The 14,721-nt window shown below is 44.6% G+C and overlaps 1 protein-coding gene across 1 annotated transcript in view; it reads right to left on the reverse strand.

Moving 5' to 3' along the window:
* The window catches only part of LOC134571298 (multidrug resistance-associated protein 1-like), a 111,734-nt gene extending 98,458 nt beyond the window's left edge, over positions 1 to 13,276 (reverse strand). The window contains exons 1-2 of the mRNA XM_063429474.1: positions 13,128 to 13,276; positions 3,752 to 4,057 (exon numbers count right to left, since the gene is read on the reverse strand). Coding sequence (XP_063285544.1) covers positions 3,752 to 3,793 — 42 coding nt within the window. The 5' untranslated portion in view covers positions 3,794 to 4,057; positions 13,128 to 13,276. The remainder of the gene's footprint in view (positions 1 to 3,751; positions 4,058 to 13,127) is intronic.
* Positions 13,277 to 14,721: the final 1,445 nt, after the last annotated feature.

The following is a 14,721-nucleotide window of genomic DNA, read 5'->3' on the forward strand; positions in this document are numbered from 1 at the left end:
TGAAAGCCCTTTGAGGAGGTCAACTGCGGGAGATTTGGGGCTGCCCGTCTGTGGGAGCATTGTAGGAAGCATGAGAGGGAGCAGTAATCTACCTGCTGCTCCTCTCTGCTTCCTCGCACGCTGTCTAATGATGCTGGGAGCTGGAATATGACATCACTCCAGAGAGCGCGAGGGAGCAGCAGATTACTACTCCCTTGCACACAGGAAGAGAGAGCTGCACCCCTGGACCCCAAGGAAAGACCCACTCAGCTCTCCCTAGTGTGCCAGTGTGTGTGTGCGTCTGTCTGTGTGTCTGTGTGTGTGTGTAAGAGGTGTTTTTCCTCATCATTTCTCCCACGCCATGCCTGTTTCGCCATGGCTGATCCTACAGGGACTGTGCAGCACTGACAATGGCCATCTAATGGCCATCTGGGTGACTGTTACTAGGCAGCAATGTAAACACTGCCTTTTCTCTGGCAGGCAACGTTATATCTTCTGGGTTGCCTATATTGATTTTCCCCAAATTATGCATACAGCATGGTGCTGAAATCACATAAGTGACAGAGTTTTTTTTTTTAACCTTTTACATTGCCATGAGGGAGGCTGAGGATTCCTGTAGTGTTGTATTCGTAATACTTTAGTGTTCTTTGATACTCATTTCACCCTAGGATCGGCTCCCTACAGTTTAAAGGGACACTAAAGTCACCAGTGCAACTACATGTATTCCTGACCCTATAGTGTTAACATCTAGCCCCCCTGGGCCCCTCATGCCTCCATAAATATAGTAAAAATCTTACTGTATTCAAGCCAGAAGCTGTAAATTTGCATGCTGTTAGACTCAGGAAAAACAAGCAGTCTGCTGACATGTGATAGCCTGATCCAATCGCAGTGCTTCCCCATAGGATTGGCTGAGACTGACAAGGAGGCAGATCAGGGGCAGAGCCAGCATGATTTAAACACAGCCCTGGCCAATCAGCATCTCCTCATAGAGATGAAATTAATCAATGAATCTCTATGAGGAAAGTTCAGTGTCTGCATGCAGTGGGAGGAGATAACTGAATCGTGCCTCCAACAACTCAGAAGTCCCTCTGGTTCACTCAGAGTGACTGCAACTGGAGGTGTTCCTCCTAGCTTTCAATGTAAACACTGTATTTCCTCAGAAAATCCAGTGTTTACATGAGAAAGGCTGCAGGGAGCTATAGTTCTCACCTGAACAACCTCATTAAGCTGAAGTTGCTCAGGTGACTACAGTGTCCCTTTAATGTAGTGGTTGTGGTGTCTATAGCCTGTCCCTGCAGGCTTTTCAATGTAAATAGTGATAGTCATTCAGAGGCCATTGGAGGTGCTTCCAGTGGCAATGCTGCACAGTGTGCAGCACCTATATTCAGCATCTCCACGCTCTGCATGGAGGCGCTAAACGTTTTCTTTAGAGATGTCACCTAAACACACCCCATGACAGACAGGCAGACACACACACCCCATGACAGAAAGGCAGACACACACACCATGACAGACAGGCAGACACACACACCATGACAGACCTATGCATTATTGCAGGTTTTAAAAAAATAAATCGAGGGCCAGTGGCCTGCAGTCAGGGGAACAGTGGAGGAGGATGGCTTGCTGGGGGATTCTGGAGGCAGGCGGGTAGCTGCGAGACTAGTAGGCGGGCGGCGAGGGGGCTGTGATGTCCCTGCTCTGCTCCCTCGCACACTGCTTAGTAAGACTGAGGCTGGAATATGACATCAGCGGTGCACGAGGGAGCAGAACACGAACATCACAGCTCTTTGCAGCCCAGAAACAATATGCGCAACCAGCCGCCTGCGTTCACAATCCCCCAGCCTGCCGCCCGTCTCGGCGATAAGGGGCTCACATATCACAGGCTCCAAAAGAAAATACCTGGAATTTGTCGAGCCCTGCCTGACCTGACTAGTCCTGATTTAGTTTTCATATATCCTGATTATGTTTTGTCCTAAATTAGTTTGTCTAGTAGCTAGGGTTAGAACAGCTATTTCTGGTTTCTATACGAAGCATTAACCACTCTAATATACGGGAATACACCTCTTCTATCACTCCTAAACTACCTTTATAGGGGTTGATTTATCTTGCGGAGGATTCACTCCATAACTGACAGGGATAGAATATTTATCCAATTAACTGTAGCTGGACAGAGTTTTGTGGCTAAATTTAGGCCCTATAGACATACCTCTCAACCTTTCAAAGAGTAACACTCTGAGTTTAGGGAAGGTGAGTGGTTAGTAAGGGGTTTATTAAGTGGTAGTGTGGCCAGTGGCAACAAACATTATCGCTGGAGAGCTCTGGAATAAATTCAGACACATCAAAAACACTGAGCTCCTACAAGAAAAAAACATAAGGATCGAAAAGAGGGACAAAGGGATTTGGCCCAAATTAGGGAACAATCATCCTAAATAAAGACACTTGGGGGTTACACATGCACCAGAATAAGAACCTCCGGATTTGGCCTACTCCTAGAGAGAGATGTCTGCCTGAGGCTGCACCCAAGACAAGTTTTTTAACTGAACTTTAAGAATTCTCTAAGCTTTGCTTTCAAGTTTGTTCATCAATTTAAATTCTCACTTTAATAAATACCCACAATTGTGTTTTTATAGCATTATCTATATGATACATTAATACATATGGAGTTACCCCCAGTGTTTCCCTTTTAAGAACAAGCATCAGGTCGATGAAAGTTGATGTGTTACCAAGTTAAGGAGACCCAGCTCAACCATTCAGACACTCTGTAACAGCTCCAGCATGGAAGAAGGCTGGACTCAGATCATATCTAGCCAGGACAAGTAAAGTATACAACTACATAAGTAAACAGGTATATGGTCTGGTCATCACTCACATTAGTCAAGATATTTTATACTTGGCATATGACTAAGTACATTATCTATTTAGCGTGTTGGGATATGCTCAAGTAAAATTTATTTATTTCACATTTATTTGGAAAATAAACTTATTTCGCTGAACGCAGTTTTTTTAAGATTATCCTCATTGAGAAGCGTGGATTTACCCAACTGAAGTCCACTGAGCTTTGCTTTTGGCAGCATGTTCTAAAGAGAACTTATTGCCGGGCAAGACAGAGACATCTTCACTCGGGCAAGCACAAATTACTTAAATGGCAGCACTCAGAAATACACTTCCGTGAAACTTGACAGTTCTCGTTTATGGACTTGAGAATATTTACACCATCATAAAAAACTGTTCTTCAGGACTCTAATGCAAAACTAAATGACCCAATCAATTAATAACTAAAATGCTGTAAAAAGTGAACAATGTGAATTAGACATTATGATCTGCTGGCAAGAAAATCCTCAGGAATGGCAAAGCATTTAGTCCGTAAAAGGGTTAAAGCAGGGGAAGGCAACCTTCGACACACCGGATGTTGTAGACTACATCGCCCAGAATGCCCTTACAGCTATATTGCAGACAAAGTATCAGGGGGGATGTAATTAACAACAGGCGTTCCAAAGATTAATAGATGTTCCAATCCTCGGAAAGAGAGAGGAGTCTAGAAATTTCTTAGGAAAAGGGGTGGGAAAAGGAGACTATATGATAATTAAGATTTGCTCCTACTTAATTTGGCTCTATAGAGGTCATACAATACACAACGTTAGGTAAGATATTTAAAGAGCAGCTGAGTAGCGTATTTTGAGAAATGCATACAAAGATCTTAGTGTTGTGAAGATTAAACTTAGAAAGGAAACCACATGTAACCAAATGTAAGAAGAAGAACAAAAAAACCTACCCAGAAATTTTCGGAATCTTCCAGTTTGCAAAGCCACTTCATTTTAGCAGAAGTTGGTCAGCGTCAAAGAGTCGCCATTTATGGATAGAAAGTCTGTTAAATTCTGTTAATGTTTTGAAGGATTCTTATATAAAACCGATCATTCCAAGAACACTGTTGCCGATCTCCTGAGAAAATGCCTTTGATTTTAAAAGCTTTCTGTGTAGAACTTAAATTGCTTTCCAAGTCCTTCCTCTGATTGTTTAAGCCAATTTACGGAGTTTCCTTTCTACTTCTTCAGCCAGTGACAGACTGACCAATCACGCCCTACGAGACAAAATCAAACATGTTTTTTTTTTTATAGACATCAGAGTAAAACATCAATTAATTACAAAGACCACACATCTTTGTAATTAATTAACCTTTGGATTAAGAAGAGAATGTTCCAGAAATTCCACAAAATAAGCTTAATAATTCCCTACAAAAATACAATTAACTGCAAACGCACACGATCAGAGATGGTGAAAATAAATTTCCTTTAATATATAAACCATCCATGTATTGCATATTGGACACTTCGAAAAGGAGTTTGCTAAATTATGCATTCACTCCCAATGGAAAACAACCTTTTTGTATTTTTTTTTGTGTGGGGGTTTTGGACAGAAATGGCAGTCTCACACATTTTACCCGCTATGGGGAACATCATCACACAGGATTATTCATTAGAGAGTGAACCTGTCATAACCATTTTAAATTGATGAAATGGTCCCCAAATACACCACATGTGTCACAGAGATATAAAATGTAATCAATGTAAAATATCAAGAAGTCCCTCACCTTAACTCTGCTGTAATGCCGCCATTTCCTCATCTTCTTGGGTGTTCCTCTTTATGTCCTCCTTGTGCCCTCACTCCCCCTGCTCTCTTCCCCCCCCCATTCGCCTTGCATGCCAGCATCTGAAAGCCATGACTTCAGTCGCTCCGTTCCTAAACTTTATAACCAGTGCTAGCAATGTCAGCTAGGGAGTTACCACAGCAACCAAGCATGCGCGATGGTTGCTATGCTTGGGAGTTCTTTCTCCTCCCCTTTGTCAATCGATTTTTCGGCATAGACTCTTTGCTGAAGAACTGACTGGAAGGTGGGAAAAGGACTTTTTTCTCTCCTAATCTGTACATTTGCTAGCAAATCTGTTAGCACAACATATAGATAAAATGTGCTTTTTTTAAAAGAGCAAAATGGTACCTGGTATGACAGATATTCTTTACTGCATGAATTGTTGGGAATTCAAAGTGAATTTAAAATTCAGAGCCACACACATTAAATTGAATAATTCATATCATTATACTAAAATTACACAAATGATAAACTAAAATGACGCTCTGTAATGCTTATAGTACCATCATGCCCTGCCTCCATCTCACTATTCTGTGACAAACTGTTTTCAAGCAGTTTGATGCAAATGGAGGCTCCCCTGTGCAACAGTGATTAACTTTTGCATTAATAATATCAAAGTTGTCATATGTGGACTGTGTCATTCGGTGAGCAGATCAGCTCATAAGATTTAGTGGTTGTGGTGCTTGGAGTGAAAATGTAAAAACAGGCAATAATGTTGCTTTCTGCGTGGATCACGAAGTTAAAGTAAACTATTAGTATTAATTGCGCTTATATCAGAACACCAGGAAGACAAATATAATTAGGTATAGCTTGGTCATCAAAATGAGAGTCCTTGGGGTGGGCGGGACCTTACAGCCGACCGAGGCAGATGTGTGAAGCTCCAGCTCCTCGACAAAAATCTAGAACCTGACCAGAAATCGGGGATATTGAACCCAATCTCCAAAGCAATCTTTCCCTAGCTACTTGCCCAAGCGAGATAAGCAGGGTGAATGCGTCCAAGAAGACAGGCTGTGTGATACCAGCACTGCCAGTGTCCGAGGCCTGCTGCATTGGTGGGGACGGCTGCTCCACCTCACGCAGCTTCTGCTGCTCGTCTCTGTGCCCTGTTCCCCCCCTCTGGACCGGTGGGGGATATCCCGGTCCCCATTAGCGGATTGACATACGGCAGCGGAATACAGCCGCTGAGAGCAAAAAGCGACAACCTGTGTGATCTCACAGCCGTGACAACTTTACAAGATGGCCACCGCAACAACCTGGGCCTCCCACGAAGCGCGGATAGAACAGGCCTTCGAGAACTTTTGGTCTCAATTCTGGGTTACGTTGGGCCACAGAGCAGAGAGGGGAGATGAGGCACACTCCACACTAACAAACCCTGGAAGAGTCCTCAACCCACAGCCTGCCTCCCATGGCCGCGACATTGTCCTGAAAGCTAGAAGGAGGAGGAAGAAAAAGCGACGAGCACCTCGAGCCCGGAGGCTTAACACTGCTGGCAGCCGCAACCTACCTAAGCCTCACCCCCGACCGGGGTCGATCCCACTTACAAGGCTCAACTCCTCGACCAGCGCAAGCTCTCTTACAGATCTGGGGCCAGAAGGGAACCATACCCCAGCATGGAACTGCTGCCTGGTGCCAGAGTCTCCCTTGACAGCTCTATGCTCCATACAAATGAGCCCAACAATCCCAAGACACCATGGCGGAAAAAAGTGTGAGGATATGCTGAGATGTAAGCTGGAGAACTGGGGGCTTTGGTTTCCTTTGTGGGAGACTGCTATTCCAGTAATAGGGGTGGGCTGACTGACACGCTTTATGATGCGAGGCCGCAGTCTAGGTGAAAATAAATAAATATCCCACATGATGCTAGGCCCCAAAGGCTCTCTTCTCTAACGCTATGCCGGCATGGTTCCCAAGTGGCTTCCTTTTCACAACCTGTTCACAATATTCAGTCCTGACAGGCTGGTTTAGCTTATGGTAGCTTGTTTTTATTCAGCATAGAGTAACCTAAAGTCCATCTTGTTTTACAACTCTTTACTATTATAAGGTCTCTCCCTTATCTCAGCATATGCCTTCATTGCTGCAACGTTGTTTTTAGTTCCAAGTCATTTGAGTACATTTCCTGCAAATTCCTTGATATTGCCATAGTGCTAAAAACATATCAGACTAAATCATCCTGGCTCAACATGATGTACTGTGTTAAGTTTGTTTGCTGCACAGGGCTCCCAAGCTGCTTATATACCCATTGAAAGCTTAAGTATTAGCGAACCCATCACTTGTACAACTTTATTATTACTATTTCTATAAAAAGTGCAACTGTCTCGAATGCCACAACAATGTGTTACTGTTTTTTTTATGAAGTACTTGCTACGGCTGTTGTGGCTCCGCAAGCTGTTTGTAATCTCATGCACGTCAAAAATAAAGAATTATAAAAAAAAAAAAAAAAAATGAGAGTCCTTGAACATGAAATCTGTAACCCAGCAGGAAGCTGAGGTTAGCCAATTCCAAATCTCAAAGAAAGCGTCCAACTAAGAAGATATATAATACACCCTTGCAGAGAGTGACTGTGAAGCCCCATATGCCATTATTCCAGACGCAAACCTTGACAGTAGCCATTGCCTATTGTTTGGTGACCTTAGCCCTTTTGTTGAACAGGTCAATGTCCCCAGTGAGAGTTTTAGGGCCCCCACCCACTCTGTGTTGGTAACCACAGTGAACTCTCCTGGAAAATGGACAAATAAAGGGTTGAGAACCCCCTCACAGCTCCATGCCCAGGAAGAAGGTGATTTGCCAACACTACAGCAATAGGTATGACAGAGGAGCTCTGGCACAGGTGTAGACACTCCCAGAATTGTAAGCACAGCATGTCATATGCCTCCAGGAAAGTTAAGGCCCCTTGTTTGCAGGACTGGTCCTCCGCAGTCTGTAAGAGAACATGGACAGCGGCCATCTTGGACAGACAACTGAACTACATGTCCACTGAAAGATAATTCCCCCTTGTGGAGACCAGGATAATCCCCAATGGTCCAAAGAGGGAGAACGGGGCACTGGTCTAAGAGGCTTGAAGGGCACAGGTTGCTCCCGGCTAGATCAGATGTTTTTCCCCTAACGCAGGGTGCACCAGGCCGCACTGACAAAAATCTGAGCTTTGTAGGTCTTTCCATTAATGCCTTTAAACGTCACTTAAAGTAAGCCCAGGTTAGCTTAGAGTCAGGTACTACTCAAGTCGTGGAGGTTCACCAAAAAAAAAAAAAAAACAATTTAGCTGTCAAATTAGTGGAATTCTCAAGAAACACTCTCATAGCACGTCTGTTCGGCTTGGCAGTCATGCCCTGCCCCAAATAAATTCTACATTTTAATTCATAACAAGATATAAATATATTTGGAATTTAACTGAATTCCCAATAATTCAAACATCTGTGAGCAACCCCATTTTGGAATAAGCTTTACAAAACCGGAATCATGTGTTTTTTCCTGGCAAATTCTGACATCATTTTTGTTTAGAGCTTTCTTTGCAAGATGTTTCCTACAAGATGTGAAATGATGACATCACTCCCAAAGGAAGCACTGCAAGGAATCACAAGGCCCTTGGTGCATTTTGTCTCATCTAGTGCAAGATGTTTTCTAGTTGTGTGTACTCTGTAGGCATGAACAACGTTACATAACACAAAAAATAATTATATATATATATATAAGTATACTGAAAAAAGGCTTGCACTCACGGTCTGTATCTTGGTAAAATATTTCTTCATTCCAATATTCTTAAAACATAATTCTAGTCATCATCAACGTTTCAGCCATCTCACGTGGCTTTCATCAGGATCAGTTTAGGTTTAGGTGCTAAACTGATCCTGATGAAAGCCACGTGAGATGGCTGAAACGTTGATGATGACTAGAATTATGTTTTAAGTATATTGGAATAAAGAAGAAATATTTTACCAAGATACAGACCGTGAGTGCAAGCCTTTTTTCAGTATACTTTTTATTTTTTGGCTATGGCTACAATGCACCCGGCATTTTGTCTTGAAAGTGTGTGTGCAGGATACCAGTGGAATATATATATATATATATATATATATATATATGCGATATTCTGGCACTCTGCCCTCAAAAAAAGCTTAATCAGATGCCTTAGTCCAGTGTTCCCCAACCCCCGGGCCGCGGACCGGTACCGGTCCGTGGATCAAACGGTACCGGGCCGCCCAGGGGTGTGGGGTGTGCGAGCCTGCCGGCTAATGCAGGGCTGGCATTGCCCAAGTGCCAGCCCTACAATGTGCCTGCGGACCGGAGGGGAGATCAGAGATCTCCCTCCCCGTCCGCAGGCACGGTGCTGACAGCCGGCAGGGGAGGGAGTGAGAGAGGACCCGGGAGCTCTTACCTGCAGCTCCTCCGGGTCCTCCTTTCGCGAGATTTGGAGCGTTGCCGCGGTAACCACGGCAACGCTCCAAATCTCGCGAGAGTGAACTCTAGCCCTGTAACTGGGCTAGAGTTCATCTCACCACCACTGGGACCACCAGGGATTCCCCACCGGACCACCAGGGACTAAGAAATGTCCCCCCTCCTCCCAGTAAAGGTAAGAAGGGAGGGGGGACATGAATATATTAATTTTAATTCAATTAAAAAAAAAAAAGCCTCCCTACCCTCCTTACCCCCCATACACACACTACACACATTGCCCCACAAACACTGCCCCCATACACACACTACACACACTGCCCCATGCACACACTACACACATTGCCCCACAAACACTGCCCCCATGCACACACTACACACATTGCCCCACAAACACTGCCGCCATGCACACACTACACACATTGCCCCACAAACACTGCCCCATACACACACTACACACACTGCCCCACAAACACTGCCCCATACACACACTACACACATTGCCCCACAAACACTGCCCCATGCACACACTACACACACTGCCCCCATGCTCACACTACACACACTGCCCCCATGCACACACTACACACACTGCCCCCATGCACACACTACACACACTGCCCCACAAACACTGCCCCCATGCACACACTACACACACTGCCCCACAAACACTGCCACATACACACACTACACACACTGCCCCACAAACACTGCCCCCATACACACACTACACACATTGCCCCACAAACACTGCCCCCATGCACACACTACACACACTGCCCCCATGCACACACTACACACATTGCCCCACAAACACTGCCCCCATGCACACACTACACACACTGCCCCCATGCACACACTACACACACTGCCCCCATGCACACACTACACACACTGCCCCCATGCACACACTACACACACTGCCCCCATGCACACACTACACACATTGCCCCACAAACACTGCCCCATACACACACTACACACACTGCCCCACAAACACTGCCCCCATGCACACACTACACACACTGCCCCACAAACACTGCCCCCATGCACACACTACACACACTGCCCCACAAACACTGCCCCATGCACACACTACACACACTGCCCCCATGCACACACTACACACATTGCCCCACAAACACTGCCCCATACACACACTGCCCCACAAACACTGCCCCATACACACACTACACACACTGCCCCACAAACACTGCCCCCCATACACACACCGCCCCAAACACACACACACTGCAACTCTCACACACACTGCCACCCTCACATACACACTGCCCCACACATACACTGCCCCCTAACACACACACACTGCAACCCTGACATACACTGCCGCCCTCACGCACTCGCACTTCACCACTCACACATACACTGCACCTTTCACACACACTTCACCCCTAACACATACCACTGCTCCTATGCCCAATATCCCAGCAGACCCCAGGTAAGTTGTCAACGGTTTGACTACTTACTCTGGGATGGGATTCTGGCACTACTGGCGCCATAACTACTACACTGAGCTGTAGTGGTTATTGTGCCTGGATTATTTCTTTAAATAATCTACAAGTGCCCGTCCCGAGATCAGGTCCTGGATCCGCCACTGGTGCGAGCTGTGCGGTCACACAGGGCGCCATAACACAAGGGGCGCCCTGGCAGCCGACACGGCTCGCAAGCTGAATCCCTGATGGTCCAGTGGTGCACCTAGCAGGAGCTGCAGCTAGATCATCATAACTTCTCCCTTGCGGTTCTGGCGCTCACTTAGTGAGTCAGAGGCAGCCTCAGAGATTCCCAGCCTGCGCTCTGACTCCACACATTGCCAGAACCTCGAGGGAGAAGTTATGATCAGCACTCCCTGCTATTCACCTCCAGCCCACCAGAGGCAGGCACTGGAGACCAGGGACAGAGGAGACTTGTGATCGGGCACCAGAGAGAAGGGGCACTGCATGGAAGCAGAGGCAGCTCTGGACAAGGTAGGTAGGAGACTGAAATACAGCCTTGAGTTCCCAGCCACAGAAACTCCCCCAGTCTGTGACTGGGAAAGAAGCTGCTGAGTATAGGTGGTGTTACATCAGCATTAGTCTGCTGGTGTAACACTACCTACCTATCCTGTCTGTCACATACCCTCATCTGTACCCCATTTTTATTAACTCTCACATGAACATGCTATATACATTCAGTCTGCGTATGTGTGGGACCCTGAACCAACAATTTTGAGTCTATGTCTTTATGTGACTGTGTTTGTGATTTTCTGACTATGTATGTGTCTGTGTGTTTTTTTAATATATGTGACTGTTTTTGTTTTTTTTTGTCTTATTAAATCAAAACAAGCGGGCCACGGAAAAATTATCAAACGTTTACCGGTCCGCGGCGATAAAAAGGTTGGGGAGCACTGCCTTAGTCAACCAAGGTGCTATCCCAGCACTGAATATAGAAATTAAAAGTAGAAATGAGAGCACTCACTGGATTTTGTGAAAGAAAAAAAAAATTCTATTAAACTTCGATAAAAAAAATTAAAAAAAATAATTAAACCCTTCGACCAATCTATGATCTTTATCAAGATGTATATACACACAAACACATATAGTTGTGTGTTATTATATTATATAATACTATGCAAATGACAATTTTAATCTAGAACATTTAATCTCAAAGTATTTTTGGTCATTATATAATAGACAGAAATAGTTATTTACCAAAGTGAGAATTCAAAGTGAATTTCAAATTAATTTAAGGTCAAAATAGACGAACTGGAAAAGATTCTGTAAATCCGCTATGCTTTGAGTTTGGCTACTCTGGCCTTCAATTTGAAGTCGCACTTTAGTGAATAAACTGAGAGACTCGAAGGCACAAATAAACAAGATGTCAAGATTAGTCACTAACTAAAGTGTGAATTGTTGAATTTCAAATTTTAACTCAAAATAGTCAAACTGAAAAAACAAACAAAAAACTATAAGGTTTTAAATTTGGCTATATTGGCCCAACTTTAAATCCCAGAATTTTTAAAGGACCACTCTAGTGCCAGGAAAACATACTCGCCCGGCTCTGGAAAGGGGTAAAACTTACCTTTTTCCAGCGCTGGGCGGGGAGCTCTCCTCCTCCTCTCCGCCTCCTCTCCACCCCGTCGGCTGAATGCGCACGCGCGGCAAGAGCTGCGCGCGCATTCAGCCAGTCGCATAGGAAAGCATTTACAATGCTTTCCTATGGACGCTTGCGTGCTCTCACTGTGATTTTCACAGTGAGAATCACGCAAGCGCCTCTAGCGGCTGTCAATGAGACAGCCACTAGAGGATTAGGGGGAAGGCTTAACCCATTAATAAACATAGCAGTTTCTCTGAAACTGCTATGTTTATAAAAAAAAATGGGTTAACCCTAGCTGGACCTGGCACCCAGACCACTTCATTAAGCTGAAGTGGTCTGGGTGCCTAGAGTGGTCCTTTAAAACTAGTACCTTTTACCAGTATATTTTGCACTTACCTCAGTTTTTAATTCACAACTAATTCAACGTTTAGAGAACAAACCCCAAAGCCTTTTCCTCATAGGGAAGGGGTTCCCAACACAGTCCTCAAGTACCCCCTACCAGTCCAGCGTTTAGGGATTACCCTGTTGTGTGTTTTTTTTTTTTTCTAAAAACACCTTAGACATAAGTGGGTAATCCATAAATCCTGGACCGGTAGGGGGTACTTGAGGACTGGGTAGGGAACCCCTGTCCTAGGGATTCTATTTCATAAATAAGACCACAAGAAAAACGTCAGGCTAAAATCTGAATGACATGGAAGAAAATTATTAGTAAATTAAAAAATAGGGCTTTTAACAAAAGGTGGTGATATTTCATGAACTCAAAATACATTTAAAAATTTAAGCCACAATATCCTAATTGAAAACATAGCTGACTTTGAGATATTTTCAAATTTGTCTATTTTGGTCTAAAATGGAACATATACTTTAAATTACTGACAGTTCCCACTTTAGACAATAACCACCATGCAATAGTACTAGCAAGCACTATAATCTTCCAAATAAAAGGTGAGAGTTTAAATAACAAACATATGCAATTCTTAGTACATAGATACATTTGCTCTTTCTTTCTGTAATTTATACATACACACAGAAGAATCTTCCAGTCTTGGACTTTTCCTAGGAAATCCTGATTTTGCAGCCCAGATCCATTATAAATGACCCTGGTCACACACTGTTTTCTGTGTTGTGTTAGAACTTATAAGGCAAACTTGCATGTAGTGTAATAAGGAGGAGAGATGTGTGATGTCAGCAGTGAGAGCTGATAGGAGTCGGGACAGAATGAAAGGGGAAGTACAGGACAATGGGAGTAGTTTAAAGAAAATAAGAGGAGGGGTAAGAAACCAGCATTTGGACTGCTTCAGTAGAATTAGCAGGGGAATGGATCAAACTAAGGTAGCAGGTGCTATGATGCTAAACTAGGAACCATTAGCAAAGGTGACTGGATCACTGTCTGATGTTATCACTGTCTGCTAATATCTATTCTTAGAAATTCCATTTTTTTTTTTTATATTGAGTTCACAGATGTACAGGCATAAAATGCTTATTTGTCAAACACTTACAGGGTTATACACTAGACTAGAGCGAGAATTCAGAGCAAATTTAACATTTAAGGTCAAAGTAGCCGAACTGGACAAATTCTCTAAACCAGCTTTGCTTTCAGTTTGGCTACTCTGGTCTTACAATTCAAATTCACTTTGAATGCACACCCCATTGATTCCAATCAAACAAGCAGCGCTGGGTAGATGCAAGGTCGTATTTTATTAAGTTAAGCTCACCCAGTTTAACCTGTCAGGCAGCACCTGCAAATATCTGTACTGTAGCAGCTCCAGTATGGAAGAAGGCAGGACAAAAATTATATAACTACAAAAGCAAACAGGTATATGGTCAGCACTCATATTAGTCAAAATATTTTATGTTGTAGCATTTTGTAAACTGAATGGGGGGGGGGTGTCTGCCCGACACCCACACTTTAGCATCTGGGGTAGGCTTGCTTGTCAGAAAGGAGCTCTTGTTTAAAGTCCAGAACCACGTGGAGGGGAAAAAGTTTGCAGGTCATGCCAGTATTGCCATGTTTATGGAGGATATACTGTAGAAAAGAGCTCCCCCAAGTTATGGTACTGCCATTGATTTTGCTGTCTGCGCAATGTTCCACAATAGCCCTATGTGTTACTTTTGCTGCCAGTATGTCTTGACAATGAGTCGGGAGGCTGATAGTAAAAAGACACAGACATCATTTTAGGGCAGGCATAGGCAACCTTTGGCACTTCAGATGTTATGTACTACATCTCATTTAATGCTCTTACACCTATAATGCTGGCAAAGCATCATGGGAGGTATGGGAGTCCAAAACATCTGGAGTGCCAAAGGTTTCTATGCCTGTTCTAGGGGGTAAGCTGGCCGGTGGTGGTGAGTGGGCCCCTCAGGGCCACGTGGGGCACGGCTGTGCTGCCGGGCTCTGATGCCTTTTCTGGGGATGGGGGTCGGCCGGGGGTCCCCCTCTACTCCCCCGGGTTCTGTCCACAATTCCCTCCTCCCCCTCCCTGTGGTGCCATCCCTTGTCCCCTCTCCCTCTGGAGTCTCCCCCTGCCTTGGTGTTTACCTCCTCCTCCCCCCCTGTTGCTGCTGGTCTGTGTCCCCTTCCTCCCTCCTCCCCCCCCTGTTGCTGCTGGTCTGTGTCC

This window comes from Pelobates fuscus, chromosome 8 (assembly GCF_036172605.1).
Source record: "Pelobates fuscus isolate aPelFus1 chromosome 8, aPelFus1.pri, whole genome shotgun sequence".
Taxonomy (NCBI): Eukaryota; Metazoa; Chordata; class Amphibia; order Anura; family Pelobatidae; genus Pelobates; species Pelobates fuscus.